Genomic DNA, 21017 nt, shown 5'->3' on the forward strand with positions numbered 1-21017 from the left:
AACTTAACATATCACGTGTAGATTTCGATGCCTATATGTACAATTTTGTAATCTTACATTAATCGTGTATGTACAGAATTCTGTGGTGGACATGGCTATTTAACAAGCTCCCAGAACCAGGCACTTAGGTTGTTTCCAGCTTTTCAGTGTTACAGACAGTACTCAAATAAACAGCTTAGCATCCAAATCTGTGTGTACTTCCTAAATGCTGTCCTTAGGTTAAATTTCTATAAAAGGCATGAGAAGGTTAATGCCAACCCCTAAATTCTGGTTTGCTCTTTTCCAGTCAGGTTTAGTTGAATGTAGCAGAAAAATCATGGAATATGGTGACATATGGACTCTGTTCAAACTTCACTCTGTGTTTACATGTGATTTGGACAAGTTACTTATCACTCTGAGCCTGTTCCCTCTACCCTTAATTAGATAAGGATGTAAATGTGCTTTGAAAACCAAGAAATTCCACTGAAGGTAAATTTTCACTATTCAACCTCATGTTCGTATTGAACCTGCTACTGGTGCTGAGGGATTGTAGAAGGTGGGTCTCTCCAAGAAACCTCCTCTTCTGCATTTTGGTGACACCCAGTGCCATCCCCAGAGCTCAGTTTCCATAGGACTTTGCCTTCTGGGGATGGGAATGAGGTAGGAAGGGAATGATAACTTTTTTGCTTTGTGTCCTGCCACTTTGATTCCTAGGGGATTCTGTCTACTTGGACAGTGAGCCCCAGAGGCAGGAGTATGTCGTGAATGATTACGGCTTCATTTACCAAGGGAACAAGAATTGGATCCGCCCGTGTCCCTGGAACTATGGACAGGTGAGTCTCAGCCCTATTCATAGCCCATCCAGGCCCTGGGCTTGTGGGAAGTGGGGAGCAGGAGCAAGGTGGGAGGGTTCTTCTCATGCAGGGCTCACCCAGAATGGACAAATGGTAACATCAAAGTGTGAGATGACACTCCAGGGAGCTAAATGAGTCGGAGGATATTCTTTGCTGATCATGTCTGATTTGAACATCAGGATCTAAGGGGGAAGGACAGCTAAAGGCACCCACCAGGGAGTTCTATTGACCATGATGATGAGGACAAAGGGACAATAATGAGGATGGCCATGGCAGTGCCTGGTTGTTGTTTGTTAAACTGTTTCCAGTTGGGCCCCATTTGCCTCTCTCACTTCATCTTCATTATCTAGACCACAGACCCTAGAATCAGTTCCGTCACACTGAGGAAACTTGTCCCTGAACATCTCTGCCAAAAGCAATGTTAATGAGCAGTGATGTACTTCCTTCCCGGTTACTATTGCATCTCTCTCTGTCTCAAAAATAAATAAACATTAAAAAAATTAAAAATGGGTACTTAGAACACAAAGGGCATGCTAAGCACCATCACCAGAGTGGTGTATGTTCCTCCATGTTTTGTTTCTTCTGCATATTCTAAAACGTGATTGTATTTGTAAAAATGGCATCATATTAATCGGAATGTGTTGCAACTCCTGCCTTATTGCAAGGCCTGCCTCCCACATAAAGCTCAGCCTACAACAGGTGCTCCAGGAAGTCCAGGGCCAGGCCAGGGAAGAGGGTTCTTAAGACTGGGATCCGGCACCACAACACTGTTGGAGGAAGAAGACTAGTCTTGGCTGCTGGATGGCTGTTGGCTTGGAAATCTTAGGAGCCTTTGTGGAGCCTTGTGTCTGTTTGATATGAGTCCCTCTCCTGGACTTGCCCAAATAGAACTCCAACACATGTGGCCTCAGGCACAGCCTAGGCCTCCTGAGGTGGCTATTTTCAAGACGAGACGTGGCAGCCTCAACTGGTGCCAACTGACCTCCCCAACCCCTCACTCAGCACGGGCAAATGAGGATCCAGAGAGGCCCTGTAGACAGGAACCTACCATCATCTGTGAGCAACAAAAGTGAGAAATTGCTTTTTTTTGAGCCCTGGCTCCTTCCCTTTCTTCCTGTCTCTTATTCAGTGAACTTACATTGAATGCCTGCTGAATATCAGGCAGAGTACAAGATGTTAGGGATATGAAAATGAATTGAATGCTGTCCCTGAGCTCATAGTATAGTGGGGACTCGGTCACATAAGCAGGTTACTTACCATGCAGTGGGATATGCAAAGACTGAGATGGGCACAGGATGTTCTGAGAGCCCGGAGGAGGAGCACTTGGTTGGGAATGGAGTCATCGGGGAAGCTTCCTAGAAAAGGAGATGCTTGAACTGAGTTAGCCAAGTGAGGAAAGGTGGGGAAGCATGAGCAAAAACACAAAGGTGAGAAACAGTTTGGTCTGCTGCAAGGGTTACAAGGAATCTGGTAATGCTGGAGCAAAATGATGAAGCAGGAGGAATTGAGACATGAGGCTGGAGAGGTACAAGGGGCCATATCAGGGAGGGTCTTATGTGGCTGTTAGGGGAGGTTAGAGTTTTGATTCTGAAGGTCTAGAGGCCTCTGAACATTTTAGAGCAGAAAAGTGAACTGATTAAACTCTCCCCTGGGGAAGATAGGTCAGAGAAAGTTCCTAAATCCTGTTTATTGTCCAGTGGGAATATTACATGGGGATAAATGCATTCATTTACTCTCATTCAACCAAGATGCATGGAGTCCTTACTATGTGCTGGGCACTATGCCAGGTCTGGGGCATACAGTTACAAGGACAGCTGGAGACAGACAGAGTATATGCTCAGGCAAGCAAGACAGAGCTTGGCTCCATCATTATAACTGACGTTAAACCAGGCTCAGGCTCAGGGAAGGCCTCAGATAAAATGTCATTCACACCAAGCCCGAAGGACAAGTCAGCCTGCTTTGGGTGGGAAGCTTCCATAACTCACACACTATTAGTCATTCCAGAGCATGACTGAGTCACAGGTACCATGGCTAGTTCGTGCCAGTACCTCAACAGTAGCTGCCAATGGTGAGTTGGGGTAGCAAGTGCAGGTAGAAGATGAGGCAACGTGGTTTTAGCAAGAACATCCCATAGGCTCCAGGAGTGAGAGGAGAAGAGGGAGAAACTGACTTTTTAGCCAGTCAGACTCATTGGAAAGAACCCCAGCGATTTGATTTGTAGGACATACAAACTGGGTGAGTTGTGACACCAGAGCTCAGAGATCCTGCACCTGCTTAGGAGGCAGTTTATGTCCGTGCTACTGGACACAGTTACCTTACAAATGGGATCGTATTCCGCAAACCACTCCATTGGAGAGTTGGGTGGGATGGGTCATGAATTTCTTGTCATATCTACATGTGCCAATCATGGGAGCCTTGCTTCTCTGCATCTCCCTTATAGTTTGAAGAGAATATCATAGACATCTGCCTGGAGCTACTAGACAAGAGTCTGAACTTCCAGATTGATCCAGCTACAGACTGTGCCCTGCGGGGAAGCCCCGTCTACATCAGCAGAGTGGTGTGTGCCATGGTGAGATTGGGTCTGGCTCTGCCCACCCGGGGTATGTCTAGGGAGGGAGGAAGCTGTGTGTGTTGGGGGATGCCCCCTGACAGTTGTCTCCTGCAATGGGGGTGGGGTGAAGAGTCGAGAGCAGGGACCCTCTGGCAAAGCCAGTTTGGATGAGGCTAATGAAAAAATATGGGTAACAGGTTTTCTCAGCTGAATTCCGAAATAGCTGGGTGTGGGTCATTACCTTCATTAATTCCAAATTAATGTTTCAGGAAAGGCTGAGTATAACTTCGGTTTAGGAACTGATCTTGTTTTTTTGGTTTTTTTTTTTTTGTTTGTTTTTGTTTTTTCGAAATTTCCTTTGCTCTGAGTTATTTTTAAGAGCTCTTGGAGCCAACCTCTAGCTTTGCAGGGGGTAGTAGAAATAGAATGATCAACTAATTAACAGTAGAGACAAGTCAGAATGGCCAGTTTCCTACCCTCACCACTTCCCTAGCAGGTCTGGAAATTCCCAGGTAAAACCAGTTCGAAGAGTCCTTTGTGTCTCAGGCCCACAGACCTTGCAAAGCAGCCCACACATCGCATCTTGCTGAGCAAAAGAATGCTTCTAATGGTTCTATATATGGTTTCTCTTCAGATCAACAGCAACGATGACAATGGGGTGCTTAATGGAAACTGGAGTGAGAGTTATTTAGATGGCATCAACCCTGCAGAGTGGACCGGCAGTGTGGCCATCCTGAAACAGTGGCATGCCACAGGCTGCCAGCCAGTGCGCTACGGGCAGTGCTGGGTCTTTGCTGCCATCATGTGCACAGGTAGGGAGTGGAAAGGGCCACATGGAGAGAACAAGTAATGTACTGGCTCATGTCTTAGACCTCTGAACCATTCTTGTCCCAGTCTTGCACAGTTCCCACTAGAGGAATGTTTGGAAGGAAGCCCCTCTGTAAAAATGTCTTCTCACTGACCCCGGCTTCATGTATCTGGAGTTATTTCAGAGGATGGTTCTGAGGCAGAAATTAAACACTTTCCTGTCCTTTCTCTTCCTCTGAGTTTGGACAACCTAGGAGCCTGGCTGGAAATTGTTTGGTCCAAGATAGGAATGAGATGAAAGGCCAAGTATTTAGAAAACTTACAAACTGATTAGTGCCCTTTCTGAGCACAGAGCGTGGTCTTGACATGGGAGGGAAATGTATATCGGAGTGGTGGTATGGGCCATGGGGCCAAGGAAAGATGGCAGTCGACATAAAATGACCTTGAATTTGGAGTTGTCTCATGCTCAGTAGGCCTGGAGGCCTGACTCAGGTCAGAGAGGTAGGGGATGGAAGAAAACAGGAGATCAGCTTTTTTCTGATAGGAAGTGGATGCTACACTAGAAGGAAAGCTAAAAAAATATGTATGGGAAAAAGAAGGCAAATGGAAGTTGATTTGCAGATAGCAGGAGGAGCAAGCAGAAGAAAGGGGTGGCTGTGAATCTTGAGGCAAGTGACACCTAGAAATGAGTCACATATAGAGACAGCAGGAGGAGGCCTTCTGCTTTACCCAGGGTCCAGCTTGCTATTGGCTCTCACCCTCACCCTGACCCCCATACCTAGGCTGCTCTCAGCCTCCAGGCATGCATATCTGTATACCTGACTTGGGTCACAGTCAGGAAGTTCTTATTCTTCTTAGTTAGGGAAAGAGGCCAGTAGCAGCTTTCACTCACAGGAGTCTCTAGTCCATTCCAGGGAGACCAGATCTGGCACAGCTTCATGTTTATTGCAGACTCAGGCCTTTCATGTAGAAATTCCCTGTATGACAAAGCCTGGTGCAGTCTATGTGCTTGTATGTGCTGAGCCCATCTCTGGGCTCTTGGAGGAAGCCTAGAGACAGCCTGGCTGTTGAGCTGCCGAGGAGAGAGCACCAGAGCTCTGTCCAAGGGCACAAGGAGGTTTCTGTCAATACCCACAGAGGATGACTTCAAATAGGTTGGTGAGGAGCTCTTCCTCCTTTTCAAGTGCAGGGCCCCATCTTGAGTTGGAGGCTCTGATTGCCCAGGGACAAGAAACTAGGAATTCAACAGCTTTGATACCCAGAGCCACAGAGATATGGGTGACCTGGGATGTCTGAGTCATCCAGGGAGCAGGCACAGGACTGGTAGGCAGAGAACAGATCAGTCTTGTGCATGTTGGAGAGGGAACCTTCCTTTGTGCGGAAAAGCCTAAAGACTAATGGGCCAAGTGTGCATGTAGAGAGGGAGAGGACCAGGGTTTTGGGTGTGGTTGTCTGGAACTGGGCAATGAGAGGGGTGGAGCCAGTGAATGAAGATTGTGTAATGAGAGCAGACCAATTAAAATGTTTATGAGAATCATGGCCCCTTTGTGACCTGGGAAGCAAAGGGCTGAGCAAAGTGGGTCAAATGTGGCTTGATCCAACTATAGCTCAGGCAACAGCAGCTTTCCCCCAAAGGGCCACCATGATGTATATTAATAAGTATATCTGTTTGAAAACTCATTTATTTATCCAGCCACTTATTGAGTCCTTATTCTAAGCTAGGCACTGTGCTTTAAGTATTCTTAGATACAAAAATAGGTAAGACCCAACCTCTATCCTCCGCTAAAAGTTAAGGATTTATCAAATTCCTTAGCCCAACAGAGCTACCAAAGCACATTTATTAGTAATATTGTTTTTATTTCACAATCACTATAGCTGATGTGCATTGCAGACTTCTTTTGTGCCAGGCACTGTGCATTGGGGACTTCTTTTGTGCCAAGCGCTGTGTTAAAATCTTGACAACCTAGAATAATAGTGAGGCATATGGACTCTGGAAGTAGACTGCTTTCAAATACCAACACTACCATCAAATGGCTGAGTAGCCTTGGGCAAGTCAGACTAGTGCCTCAGACTTACGATGGGAGAAAGTAACAGTACCTACTGAATAGGGTTATTGAAGGACTGAGGTATGTGGAATGTGCTAAGAATTAATAGTGCCTGGCTACAGTGAATGTTCAGTAAACATCAGCTAGGATCACCTCATTTGATACCCTCAAATGACTATATGGGGTAGGTTCTATCATCATCATCATCTCCACTTTGCAGATGGGGAAATGGAGCAGTAGAGCCAGTCTCACATCCAGGTCTGGTATGCTGTAACCACTAGGAGATACTAATACATACATATTGCTAGCAACTGCTACTTACCCAGCATCCTCTGCACTTCAGGCATATGCCGGGCACTTTTACTCTTTCTATCCTCACAACTGCCTGCAAAGTAGATATCATTACCATTATTTTACAGATGAGAAAACTGAGGCTTACAGTGAACAAGTGACTCTTGTCTGACTCAGAAATGCATTCCCCCCCCCACCCCCGCAGCTCTGCCTCGCAGAATTGCCTTTTTAAATGCCAACATATTGATGTCAAGTTCCTAATGAAAAATCACCAAAAGGAAAACGTGCATGCATCAAATTTTGAACAGGATTTTTCTTTGACATTCAATTAATTGGCCGTTATTTGGGGAATTTCAGACAAATCTCTGGTCTACCTTTTCTGTACTTAGGGCTGGCCACCCACAGCTCTCAGTCATCAGGCTTTTCCTGTTCTGGCCATCCACTCTCTGCTACAAGGGACCTGGAGAGAGTTCCAGCAGCTCCCCTGCCATTTGTCAAGGTTCTAGGGCTGGTTCTTTTATATTCCAGTTGCTCTTTTATACTGTGGCTTTTTTTTCTGTGCTCCAGGGCAGACTAATCTTTTCACAGTCCCTCAGTACTATCCCTTCCCACTGCAGTTTACAGAGTCAGAGTGGGGATTCCCTTGGTCACCAAGTCCCCCTCTCTCTTGCCACTCTCTGTGCGGTCTATTTTTTGTTGTGCAGAAGCTTTCAGTCAGCCCTCAGTTCTTCTTCAAGAGGAATTGCTCTATAAATAGGTGTAGATTTGGTGTGTCTGTGGAGGAGATGAGTTCAGGGTCTTCCTACATTGCCATCTTGGACCAGAACTCCTGAATTGTACACTTTACAAGGGTTATGGTATGTGAATTATATCTCAATTAAGTTGGTTTTTTGCCTTTTTTTTTTTTTTGAAGGCAGTCATCCTGGGAATATGCCTGGTCTGTTCCTGCCCACAGCTGCATGGGTAGGGATAGGGTCAGCAGTGACTTGGAAGACATGAACATTGACTGTGAACAGGTCTATGGGGCATAATCCCTGCTCTATAAAGTAGAGAGGTGGCCCAGGAGACATGGGGGGAAGGATGGTGGGAAATGGTGTGGGAGATGAGGAGGTTGTGTTGCTTAGAGCTAGGCCCTCCTCTCTTCACCCAAAACTACCCCATGAGTACATTTTGTATATTGGATCCCCACTTAACGCTTTACCTTGTATGTAGGGTCCTCTGCTTAAAACTTTTTGAACACCCCTGGGCTACATGTCACCTAAGATTTCTTCTCACTCAGTTGTGTAGTGGCCTCTATAAAGTACCTCATTATCTTCATTTGAATACAACTCTTGTCCTCACTGTTTTCACTGAGCGCTTAGCTCTCAAAGAAGGAATCTCAGCCCCAGTCCTGGTGCATTTTGTTGCCTCAACCTTTCGCTCAAACACAAATCTACTATTGTTCCCCATTGATTAATGAGACATCAAGGCTTGTGTGGAATGTTCTCTTACCAGGTTGTGGGTTAATATTTGGCCAGTACCTAGAAAAATGCCTGGCACATGGTTAATTTTACATAAATATTAGTTATTATAATTAGCCTGATACTGTTTTAATCTCAGCTTCTTGGGCTCCAGAGGTCTGACTGGATCTTGCTCACAAGGTGTTTCTAGTCATCCCCCAAAATTCAGTTCCCCATCATCTGTCTCACTTTTTTACTTTATTTCCTTCTTTCGTTCCTTGGAGTGTTTAGGGTTAATTAATCATATTTCTCATTTCATGATATTTATCATAATAGGTCTGGTTCAGGCCCCTTTTTAAAAAATTAATTAACTAATCAATTAGTTTTTCCTCACTTTTGTCTTGCAACCCATTCCTATTCACCTTCCTCCATGATAGGGAAACATTTTGATGTATTTAATATGTAACATTGTCTCTGAATGTGTTCTTACCAAAAAAAAAAAAAAAAGTATATTGTTATAGTGCAATATTTTGTCCAATATTTATATGTTATATTTTTCATCTTTAGAAGTTCCACTGGATCTTCTTTCTATCTTCCATTTCTCTTCTTATGGTCATGTTTTCCTTTACCTCCTCTTGAGCATATTTATAATATTTAACATAGCTATTTTAAGGTCCTTGTCAGCTAATTCAATCTCTCTGTTATTTCTAGATCTAGTATATTGATTGACATTTGTCCTGGTTATGAGTCATATTTTTCTGCTTCTTTGCATGCCTGGTAATTTTTTTAGTGGACATTATTTTTTTAAAGCAGTTTTAGGATTCATTGTCATTGCAGACAAACAAGAACAGTTCTAATATGAACTTGTGAAGGCGTATCTGAAAAACCAATACAATATAACCATCTTGGTTTAAGGAACAATTAGAAGCATGGGAGGAAAAGATACTTTTACCATTTGGAAGCTTGATGCTTCCGGGGAGAAATTAAAAGATGCTAAAAATCATCATATTTAAATGGAAACACTTCAACTCTATTAGCTGAAGTTTGACTGTATTCTTCAGTTTAAGCCATAGAAGTGTGGCAGCAAAGCTGATCAAGCGAATTTCAACAGATTTAACTCTAACTTTCCACTGATTTCTCTTTTAAAATTGGAGCCACATTTCCACATGGGGAGCTGGTGGGAGACAGGGGAGGAAAACGAACTGGTGAGAAGATTTCACAGCTAGTCTTGAAACAGACTCCATGTTTAATACACCATCAGGATGATGTCCATCACCAGTCAAAAGTGAAGCTGCACTCCTTGAGGACAGGAATGTCTTTCATTTTTGTGTATGCATCTAACCCATTGCCTGGTTAATCACAGGGGCTTGACATGAGCACTGGATGAGTGCTGAATGGCTGAGTGAAAAGACATAGTAATTCATGCTGGGAGTGTGGTGTGGTGTCATATACCTTGGGAACTCTGCAGGCCTTTCCAGATTCTGATATCTGGTCCACCTTTACCTAAGCATGACTGTGTGAGGGTTGCGTGCATGTGTATACACACACACAAACACACACACCTCCCTTTTATGTAGTACTCAGTTCCCCCAAAATTATTAGTGAGTCACCTGAGTCTCATGTCAAACTGTGAGTCATTAGGACTGGTAGTCTGCAGAAACCTTATTCACAGGTTAAAGACAATACATGTCAACACAGATTTAATGAGCATCTACTTTGTACCCAGCACTGTGTTGGAAACAAAGAAATATCAAGAAAAGCATCTGATATTAATCCTAGTCTAGGGGGATTTGTAATCCGGCTGACAAGATAAAACAAATACAGGAGATCACAGAGAGCTCCATCCAGTGATAAAATATGCAGCACAGGTGACTGGATTAAGTGAGAGCATGAGAAGGGAAGTTAGTGTGGCATGAAGTAGTCAGTGAAAACTTGACAGAGGAAGGTGCATTGAGAATGAGTTGGTGCTGTGATGCCTAGTGAAGTTGCAGTGGTGTGGCTTGTAGCTAGAAGCATGGGGATGTTTTGAGATCAGAGAATGAGGGGCTTAAATCCTGCCCTGGCTCTCCTCTTTCTGCCATGTGACCTCAACCTCACTACACTTAAGGTTTCTCCTCTTTAAAGTCGGGATAACCACAGGGTTTGGGAGATGAATAAATGAGATCATGCCCATGCAATGCTTGGCACCATGGCTGGCACTATGATGATGATGATAATAATGATGTCATCAACCGGCAAAGAAGATGGAGAAGACTGAAAGACAAGCTCAGTTGGGCATGTGTCTAGAAGCAGCGAGGTCTCCACAGAGGCTCAAGATTCAAGTTCAGGAGTTGTGGGCACAGAAGTAAGAGGTGAATCCACAAGACAAGATGAGCTATTGGTGGGAGGACAGAGCATGGAGGACAGAGGGAGCAAGACCCTGGGAAAAATATAGTGTATGGCTTCATGCAAATCTGAGTGCTGTTAGCTCTCTTAGTGTGGTATGGAAGCAAGGCCTCACTCACTCCCCATGTGAGCAACCATTCTAGCCTCACCATGGCTTTATGGTGACAGGCTGTTGTCCTCCATGATGACAAAAGTGTGAGAACAGATCAATGCAAATCCATCACCACTCAAAGCTTATGCTCTACTGACAGTCAAGCTTGATACCTAAAGCATAGGGCGCAGTCATTATGAAAGTGCTGTGCAAAGTCAGAAATCATGAGAACAGGCAGAAGATTTGTGAGACACTCATTCAGCCATCTAGCAATGATGCACCATCAAGTTTCTGCAAAACAGGCCTGGTTCTGTGTTGTTAATGGTCATATAATGGTAACGACGAATATCACACAATCCCTCTCAGGAAGGCAGACTCATAAACAAACCATCACAAGTCATGTGCTAAGTCACGTAAAGAACTTCAGAGTGCCATGGGCACAATGCCACGTCTTCAGGTGGAAAAGGTTCATCCAGCCTTGTTGAGCACAAGCTGATACCACCACTGACAGTTCATGTGGCTATTTGTGAATTCATCACTTGGTGTGAAGAATGGAGGCTTGTTTCCTGCTTTCCCTGCCCATCCCTCCTTGGCACCTTCTCTTATTATCAGAAGTGTCACCCACCCTCCTGACTGTAATCTTAGCACAATGTGCTCACGCAATGCTCCTGAGTCACCTGAGTGCTCTTGCCTTATTCCTGTCCCATGTTCCTTTAGTGGCAGCTTTTCCAACCTCACCCTCTCCTCTGAGGCGGTCCTGTGTTACCTCCACCTACAACTCACTTGTCAGCTCTGCTCACTCCCTGCCCTCATTCCTTGGCCTTGCACAGAGCTGTGCCAAGGAGAGCTCCAGGTTCCCTTTTGGGATCCTCTCCCCCTCTTTCCGAGCTATATCCAGAGATGTCTCTACACCCTGACCTGGAGAGGCTTTGTGCAAATAATTGTTAACATAGGAAAATGCATGAAATGTCTAATAAGGGAAAAATACTAGAATGCTGAACTGTGTGCACAATACTGGGAGGTGGGCTCAGAATTGAGTACGAGCCCAGCAGTGAAATCGGGATTTGAGTGATAGGTCTGCCACTTCCTAGCCATTTGACGTTAGTCAAGGTTGCCAACTTTTCTTAGCCTCTGATTTTTTTAAAGTTTATTTATTTGTTTTGAGAGAGAGAGAGAGAGCATGCACACCTGTGAGGTGGGGAGGGGCATAGAGAGAGGGAGAGAGAGAATCTTCAGCAGGCTCAATCTTAAGATTGAGCAGGCAGAGAAACTGCCCCCAAGGAGGGGCTTGATCTCACGGTTTGTGAGATCATGACTTGAGCAGAAACCGAGAGCCAGATCCTTAACCAACTGAGCCACCCAGGTGACCCTCTTAGCCTCTGATTCTTTTTTTTTTTAATTTTTTTAACATTTATTTTTGAGAGACAGCAAGACAGAGCACAAATGGGGGAGGGGCAGAGGGGGGGTTACACAGAATCCGAAGTAGGTTCCAGGCTCTGAACTGTCAGCTCAGGCCCTGACATGGGGCTCAAACTCACAGACTGCGAGATCATGACCTGAGCCAAAGCCGGCCGCCCAACCAACTGAGCCACCCAGGTGCCCCTGATTCTTAATCTTTAAAATGAGGATAATAATGGTAGCTTCTGTGTAGAGTTGTCCTGAGGATAATATAGCAATATGCCTGGCTGATATTATTGAATTTTATTATTATTATCATCATCATCATCACCATCATTATCATTATTATTAAATGGGGTGGGCTGCCAATGCTGGACTTGAAGGGACAGGGTCCCCAGGACATCGGCAGTAGGATGGGCTGGGGGATATTGCTATACTTAAAGAGTGCAGAATGGGGGAAATATGGCAAGGGACAAAGCACAGAAGTTGGCTGGCAGAGGGAAAGATGCCCTCTCAGGAATAAAAACAATGTAGTACCTCCTTTCTAGAATTTCTCTACTGGGTACAAACCCTCACTTTTCTAAGCTTTTGTTACACAGTTTCCTTCCTTTTCTGCCTTCCTTTGTGACACTTTCCTTTATAAGCTTCCAAGACAATACACCCATAGAAAAGGAGGAATCCAAGCCACAGACACTTTGTCTAAGTATCTGATGGTCTGAGCTGAAATTCTAGCATTTGGTTTGAAGATGGAGATTCACAGCCAAGAGATGAGCAAGACCAAGTTAGGCCACTGAGTAGTCTTGCCAAAGGAGTCGTGCCTACCCAGTCCTGCTTGCAAAGTCAGGGACTCACAACTTGCTGGAGTTTCTGTCGGCCCTGGCAGTGCTTCTCTGAGCAACCAGAAGCCCAGCGTCTGCACAGTGTCTCTTCCATGAGCCCCGGAGAGGAGTTCAGGAAGGTGGGGAGAGAGGTTGGCAATATCATCAACCCAGTGCTCCAGACAGCTCCCCTGACTAGTCCTGCAGGTGCCAAAGAATGGTTTCCCTGGGCCCAGGGCCCTACATCCAGGAATCCATAGAATTCCTGAATCCACAGCCCACAGGAGTTTTGTTTTTGTTTGTTTGTTTGGTTGGTTTTTTTTTTTTTTTTTGCTCTTTCTGCAGTAATGAGGTGCCTGGGGATCCCCACCCGTGTGATCACCAACTTTGACTCTGGCCACGACACAGATGGAAACCTGATCATAGATGAGTATTATGACAGCACAGGCAGGATCTTGGAGAATAAGAAGAAGGACAGTGTCTGGTGAGAGACCACCTCTCTGTCTCTTTCCAAGGCAAACTCCACCAGCAGATAGTGGGGCAGGACTGTGCCCACAAGCCTGCTATTCTCCCAGACCCGCCTCACTTTTACCAGTCCCAGGGCCCTGTATCCCCACCTCGAAGGCTGAGACATAGCTGAACACAAAAACGATTCTGAGTTTAGAATCCTCACATCACAACAGCTTTCTGCCCTGGGTGAGATTTCCCTCTTTGCCATCTCCTTCATTTAATACTCAGCCTATAGCTCTGACTACAGGAGGGCCTGAAGCCCCACCTCCAGACACACCCATGTCTGCCCCTGTGACTCAGCAGCACACACAAGAAAGGCCATGAGGACCTTTGGGAGAGAGAGAGTGAGGGATATTTAACTTCAGTTAATTCCAGTTAATATAGAGTTAATACTCTCTATTCACAGAAGAAAGCTCTTTTCTGGGCAAGTCAAGGCTCACGGGAGGAAAAGCTGCCACTACTCACCCATAGAGTTTGAAGGCTTAGGGTGCATTAAATCTTTCTATTTAGCGGTCCATGTACCCATCAGCCCCTGCCTTGCTCTGGAAAGAACACAAGCACTACAAGCTCTCTCTTGCCTTCATTTGACACTGACTCCTCTGGCTTCTCCTTCAGGAATTTTCATGTGTGGAATGAGTGTTGGATGGCCCGAAAGGACCTCCCTCCCGGATATGGAGGCTGGCAGGTGCTGGATGCCACCCCTCAGGAGACGAGCAATGGTGAGGCTGTCCAGAAGAAAGGTGGAACCCACTCCCCAGAAACCGCTCTTACCCCTGCCTGACCCTGCAGCAATGACCCATCGTGGCTCTTCTGTTCTCCTTCAGGCCTCTACTGCTGTGGCCCTGCCTCTGTCAGAGCCATCAAAGAGGGAGAGGTGGATCTGAACTATGACACAGCCTTTGCCTTTTCCATGGTCAATGCTGACTGCATGTCCTGGCTTGTCTACGGAGGGAAGGAGCAGAAAATTCACCGGGACACAAATACTGTTGGCAATTTTATCAGCACCAAGAGCATTCAAAGTGATGAGCGAGATGACGTCACAGAGAACTACAAATACATAGAAGGTATGACTGAGTCAATCCCTGCCAGAGTCCAAGTCCTGTGGGCTCCTTCCCCCCCACCCCAGGGAACCTCCCAGCCAGCTGGGGTGGCCCTCTGGGGAACCAGAAGGCATCTGAGGGATATAACCCAGGTCCCCTTGTCTCCTCAGCCCTTCAGTTTTAAGATCTCAGTTGAGATGTTCCCATTGCCTCACTTCCTTGTGCTCACCGCCACCCCACATCCCACAGGCCAGTGAGCAGCCTCCACAAGATGGTCACATGGACCTGTAGGGCCAGTAACAGGCATCCCACCAGTGTGGGATGCGAATCCCTCATGGCTGCCTTCTTGGAAAGTTACCCTCCTTCTGAAGATGGCAGGGGATCTATAAACCCTACCATATTAGTTAATTTAATTAATTTCATGTAACATATTGATTAATTAACTTTTAGTGAGTGTTTGGAGGACAGTCCAGACCACCAACCAACACCAAGCCCACATGTTTACTCCCACCCCCACCTGCTGCAGAGGACGGTTCTGAGAGGTGGGAGACCTGGCAGGGGCTTCTTACTCTAGTCAGCAGGGACAAATAGACAGTTAAGGTAGTCAGGTGTGAACTAATTCCCAAAATTTGAGAAGACCAAGCACTAGGTCCAACCCCCTGGGAGGCCAATCAAAAATACACAGTCCATGAAGGCCAGAAGCTAAGTGAGGAAGAAAAGCTAAGCAAGAGTGAATCAGGAAAGTGGGGGAGCGGCAGTTAGCTGAGCAGGTGCTAGGAGGGCTGGCCAGTAGGTATCTATGGTTTGTCTATGTGGGCCTTTGGGACCCACAGAGAAGTTCCAGAGTCTGAGCATAGGAAGGGGTTACACAATGAGAGGCAAGCAATGAACACAGCTCAGCATGCTGTTCATCACCCCCTTCCCCTCCATCCACTCTGGGGCTATCTTGTTCTGGGTGCCAGAACAGATCCTGAGGCAAGGATTCAAGGACAAGTGGTTTATCTGTGAGGCCATCCAGGAACTCCTGGAAGGAAGGAGAGTGAGCAAGGGAGATAGGGGAAGGGAGGAAGCCAACACAGGGCACCTCGTCAAGCTGGTTAGCAGCACAAGCAGCTGGAGCTCAGTTGCTGCTGGGGAGCTCTGCGAGTGGGGTTGCCAGGGAAAATACAGGACAAATAATGCTTTAGTCTAACCATGTCCCAAATTCTTTGTTGTTAATCTGAAACTCGATTTAAATGGCCCTGTATTTTTATTTGCTAAATCTGGCAACCCTATCAGGGATTCAGAGTAAAGTGTAGAACAGCACCACAGATTTATCCCATCCAAGAGGCAAGGGGCTAGTCAAGGGTTGAAGCCTGCTCCTTGCTGTGTAAAGTCCCTAGCACTTTTGGCCTGTTCCATGCACGGGCTAAAGCAGCTCTGGTGGCAAACAGAGCCTCAGACAAAGAGTGTAAAGTGCTAGAATTTGAAAGTAGGGCACATGGGCATTGAACTAGCAAGCTCCAAGGGGATGTAGGTGGGCAGTGACAGCATTCACTAGAGGTCCATGGGGTTCCAATGTGAGCTTGGGGGTTTGGAGCTATATTCCTTTGGGCCTGAGGGTGCTGATTAGTCAGGCAGTATTTGGTCTTCTCCCACTCAGCCTGTAGAGCCAACCACAGGTGAGCTAAATCTGATTCACATCTCCCTGGGCCCACTCTTGCTAAAGCAGATGCTTTGAGATCCTTTTCTGCCTGGAACGAGGCTTAGAATGTGGGAATGCAAACTGGTACAGCCACTGTGGGAAACAGTATGGAGGTTTCTCAAAAAATTAAAAATAGAACTACCATATGACCCAGCAATCACACTATTGGGTATTTGTCTGAAGAAAATGAAAACACCAACTTGAAAAAATATATGCACCCTCATGTTCACTGTAGCATTATTTACAATAGTCAAGCTATGGAAACAGCCCAAGTGTCCACTGATGGATGAATGGCTAAACAAAATGTAGTATATGTATACAATGGAATATTATTCAATCACAAAAAGAAAAAAAGATATCTTGCCATTTGCCACAATACGGATGGACCTTGAGGGCATTATGCTAACTGAAATGAGTCAGACAAAGACAAATACTGTATGATTTTCTCTCTTATGTGTGGAGTCTAAAAAAAAAAAAACACGGAAAAGAAACCAAGTTCATAGGTACAGAATACAGATTGGTGGTTACCAGATGAAGGGGGGTGGGATGGGAGAAATGGGTAAAAGGGGTCAAAATGTAAGTAAGTAAACAAGCAAATAAATAAAACAGTGCTAGTGATTTAAGAAAATACAGTTCTAGGCCTTTCATGGAACTGAAGAGAAGGTCTAAAGGGCCATCTTATCTCTACTGGGGACACCACTTTCACATGGGCACTGCTAAAAAATAATAATAATAAATAATAACAATACATCCCTCTCATGGTTGAGGTGAGGATGAATGGTGTGAAATGCTCAGCAAAGCTGACACTTAGAAAGCTCTTGATGCAAGGTAGGCAGTGTTCATTGTTGGAAATGAGGGTTTTAACACACCTGCGGTGTTCAGCCAAGGCTTGCAACCCTGGGTCAGACTGGTCCACAGCCGGTGCCATCTCTGTCCTTCCAGGTTCCCCCCAGGAGAGGCTGGTGTTTATGAGAGCTCTTCAGAAGCTGAAGGCTAGAAGGTCTGAAGGCCCCCACAAAGCAGACTCACAACATTCCCCACCTGTGCCACTGAACGGGGACAGCCCTCGGAGCCTGCATATGCCTTCCCTTCGGCCCAGTGATATAGTCCAGGTCTCCTTGAAATTCCAGCTGCTCGACCCGCCCAACATGGGCCAGGACATAAGGTTTGTCCTGCTGGCCCTCAACATGTCACTCCAGTTCAAGGACCTCAAAGTGAACCTGAGTGCCCAGTCCCTGCTGCATGATGGCAGCCCCCTGCCCCCTTTCTGGCAGGACACAGCCTTCATCACACTTTCTCCTGAAGAAGGTATGGGCTCTGGGTATGGGCACAGGGATGGTCTGTGTATACAGAGTGGGTTATGGAAATGCCAGTGGGGACAAGCCAGCCAACAAGGATTCTGGGGACACACCCCTGTGACACCAGTCTTCCTAATGTCCCCTTTGGCACAGATTCCTTCTCCCCTCCTTCCCTCCTTTCCTCTCTCTCCCCCTCTCTCCCTCTTTTCCTCCCTCCCTTCTCCTCTTCTTCTTTTTCTTCTCTCCTTTCTCTTCCACCCAATCCCTTCCCTTTACTACCTCAAGGAAAGGAGCCTGGTTTAATAGGGGAAGCCTGAGCTTTGGAGGCCTCCAGACTTTGGTTAGAACCTCAGCTTATCCATTTACCAGTAGAATGACCTTGGGGAAACCATTTTGCCTTTCTTAACCTCAGCCTCTCACCTGAAAACCTAGTGCCTGCTTCACTGGGGCTTAATACATGTTTGTATTAAGCCACTTTCCCAAAGAAAGGTCCCCAGATCCATCCAAGGCCTAGCTGATTTTCCCAGCTACACTCATCTTATCTTTTTGTTTTCTCCCTAGCAAAGACCCATTCCTGCAGAATTCCCTATTCCCAGTATAGCCAGTACCTGTCAACAGACAAGCTGATCCGCATCAGTGCCCTGGGCGAAGAGAAGAACAGTCCGGAAAAGATTCTGGTGGACAAGATCATCACCTTAGCTTATCCAGGCATCATGATTAATGTAAGTGGCCTGGGGGCCCCTGGAGATCTGGCTGGGGTGGGAGCCCTCTGAGAGTCTGTTCAGGAGAGCAGGCTCTGACTCTTGCCTCTGACTCTTCTGGTGTCCCCAAATACCTCCCTATCAGACCATGAGGCTCAGAACATGTTTTCATCTGAAAACATTGGACAGGATGTCCAATGCCTCAGAACATGAGGCATCACAACATGTTTTCATCTGAAAACATTGGACAGTATGTCCATCCTTTTGCACCATTAAAAGCCTTATGGATGGACCTTGAGCAGGTTTCATGGAAAGGACAAGGAGAGATGCCTCCCTTGTGCCACCTTCTACTGATGGCTTTCCCCAGGGTCAACATAAGGAACTATGAGCTCAGATGGGAGAAACCTGAGTGGGGAGGAAAGCACTGACTGAGATCAGCTTAAGTGTGATTTGCCATTTCCTGGCTGTGCATTCTTAGACAAGGCCCTGGGTCTCTGCTTCTTGAACTGTCAAATGAGAGGATTAGACTAGCTGGCCTCTGAGGACACTGCCTGCTGTGACATTCTGTGGTCCTCTGAGTGGGAAGACTTCATGGATCTCTTCCAGTGCTATCTCCCCAAGGCCAAGCAGCCTCCTAGACCCTGCCAAATGAGCCTGTGGGGCCCCATGGTGGGGTGTGTCTGGCAAGCCCAGCCACGGGAGTCTGTTTTAGGGAGGGTTTCCAGGTTTGCTTCCATCTGTCTACAGCCTTGAATGTCCCATTGCTTTTCACTCACACACTGGTGTGAAAAGAAATGAGCCAGTTATGTTAAGAAGAAGAAAAGGGATGGAGTGGAAGTGCAATAAAAAAGTGCCAAAGAAGATTCTATCCACTCAAATTATGCATGAGAATCCTTGAGATTGATTAGTTTACACTTGGATGAAATCCTTGGAGCAGAGGAAACATCACTAGAGACTCCAATTTATCAGACTTTTCCATATGCTGGGTTGAGGGATGTAAAATATTTTGTACAAACATCTATGCATGTATAAATGAAACGAAGTTTTACATAACAATATCTTGTGTGATATACACTAATATTTTCTTCTATTTCATTCTTTAAAAACATTAACAACAATCCATCGAGTTGGTTTTAACCCATAGTTGGAAAAACCTGGGTCACAGAAGTCCAGCTCTTCAGGAAATACAACTAAGGAGCAATTGCTTACACAATTGCACAGCTAACATTCTTGAATTCATAACAGAAAAAGTGACCTATAAAATGCCATCAGCACAGAAACTCCCCAGTATGATGATATTTCAGTCATAATAAATTGGGGATTATGGAAAAGAAAGGAAACAGTAAGAAAGATTTTAAAGTCCTAGTCTTACATATAGTAGAACTCTACAAGGAAAAATTTCCAGCAACTATAATAGAAAGCATTAACAGACACTGAAGATACAAGTCATCTTCCTGTTGAAGTGGGCCCAATCAAGGGTTTAGTGAATTGGGGAATGAGATTAATTTTCTGTTCCCTTCCTCTTCCCTGGATTTCTCTGTTTAGGTTTTAGGAGCTGCCATTGTGAATCAGCCACTCTCCATACAGGTGCTGTTTTCAAACCCCCTCTCAGAGCATGTTGCAGATTGTGTGCTGACTGTGGAAGGAAGTGGTCTCTTCAAGAAACAGCAGAGAGTTCTGTGAGTTCTGGGGGTATTCAGCCTTCACTTCCATCTTGTCTTGGGGTTATCACTATCCTTCTTTCTGGTGACAGGTGCCAAGGCCAGTCTCTGAAAACACGATGAAAGAAAAGCCCTGGTTGCTGAGTGGAAAGAGCTTTGGAGTTATCATATTGGGTATGATTTTCTAACATTCTGTTTTCTATGCTACAGCATTGGAGTCCTCAAACCTCAACACAGGGCCAGCATCACCCTGGAGACTGTCCCCTTCAAGACTGGCCAAAGGCAGATCCAAGCTAATCTGAGGAGCAACAAGTTTAAGGACATCAAGGGTTACAAGAATGTCTATGTAGACTTGAGGTTATAAATTTTGGAACAATGAGTGAATGCACAGATTTTAAGCTTCAGGAGAAGGAGCAAGTTCAAATGCAAGCTGTGCCACTCCACAACAGGAGCTTTGTAGGGGTTCCGAAGTAAGCAACAGAGGAGATGTCAGCAATGGATAGTCCCCTGGACCATTTGCACAGCTCCCAAGGAGTCTTATCAGAGACCAGAGAGTCTATGGTGTCCAATCCAGAGTTGTGAGATAACACCCAAATGTCTGAGGGCAGTGGTTGGACTTGACCATGACTTACTGCCCCCTCAGAAGACTGACTGAACAGCTCACTGTCATTTTGTCACTGCAGTGGCTAATGTCCTAGTCCCAATAAATTTCAGTCCTTTGCACCCATGTAGTCATCACTTTCCCTCCAGCAACCCCTACCTATTCTCCGGATGCTGGGAGTGTCCTATTGTTTTAACACCTGAGCCCATTCAAGGGTGAATTTCTGAGTGCCTAGTATGTGCCAGCTGCTGTTCTGAGTATAGGAGAGAAGACAGTAAACAAAGCAAAGGTTCTGCCCCCATGGAGCTTACATTCTATTGGTTCTGGTGGGGCTACAGAAAACAAACATGTCAACAGGTAAGTAAGGTACTTACAGATAGTGTGTCCATCATGATCTAGTTAGGAAAACCAACCCCTGTAAATGTTTCTACATACTACCTCTTTGTATCTTGGGGGAAAATGAGATCTCTCATTTGGCCTTCCTTTGAATCCCTTTCCATGTCACATCCAAGATGTCCCTCAATCCTAAAAGTTCCAGCCTCTTGGCTCAAAATCTGCCAGTGCATTGTGGTGCTGGATGGACCTGGAATGACTGTGGTTCCAGAGAAAACGCCAGCTGATGATGCAGTGAAGTAGATTTTTGGTAGGAAATGAAGTACTCTCAGACCCTTATAATGGCTATAGCTCGTATGTATCCTCCTTGTGAACACAAAGCCACTCCAATAATTATCTCCTCTCAGATGCACCTGCTTTCTCATGGCACCGTGCCAAATTTGGGATGGAGAAAGGCATGATGCACCTGCCCTCCAGGCACTGCTACATGACTAAGACAGCTGTTTTGGGCATATATTAAATGCACACACA

General features: G+C 45.7%; 1 protein-coding gene across 3 annotated transcripts in view; it reads left to right on the top strand.

Moving 5' to 3' along the window:
• Positions 1–20275, top strand: part of TGM5 (transglutaminase 5) — a 29223-nt gene extending 8948 nt beyond the window's left edge. For all 3 annotated transcript variants that reach the window (XM_019442370.2, XM_019442371.2, XM_019442372.2), the window contains 10 exons: positions 694–812; positions 3274–3402; positions 4019–4196; positions 13004–13142; positions 13784–13887; positions 13993–14232; positions 16835–17200; positions 17752–17912; positions 19437–19570; positions 19763–20275. In XM_019442370.2, the coding sequence (XP_019297915.2) occupies positions 694–812; positions 3274–3402; positions 4019–4196; positions 13004–13142; positions 13784–13887; positions 13993–14232; positions 16835–17200; positions 17752–17912; positions 19437–19570; positions 19763–19916 (1724 nt within the window). In that variant the 3' untranslated portion in view covers positions 19917–20275. The remainder of the gene's footprint in view (positions 1–693; positions 813–3273; positions 3403–4018; positions 4197–13003; positions 13143–13783; positions 13888–13992; positions 14233–16834; positions 17201–17751; positions 17913–19436; positions 19571–19762) is intronic.
• Positions 20276–21017: the final 742 nt, after the last annotated feature.

The sequence above is a fragment of the Panthera pardus genome, unplaced genomic scaffold (genome assembly GCF_024362965.1).
Source record: "Panthera pardus isolate Hobbes unplaced genomic scaffold, ASM2436296v1 HiC_scaffold_24, whole genome shotgun sequence".
In the NCBI taxonomy this organism is placed as follows: domain Eukaryota; kingdom Metazoa; phylum Chordata; class Mammalia; order Carnivora; family Felidae; genus Panthera; species Panthera pardus.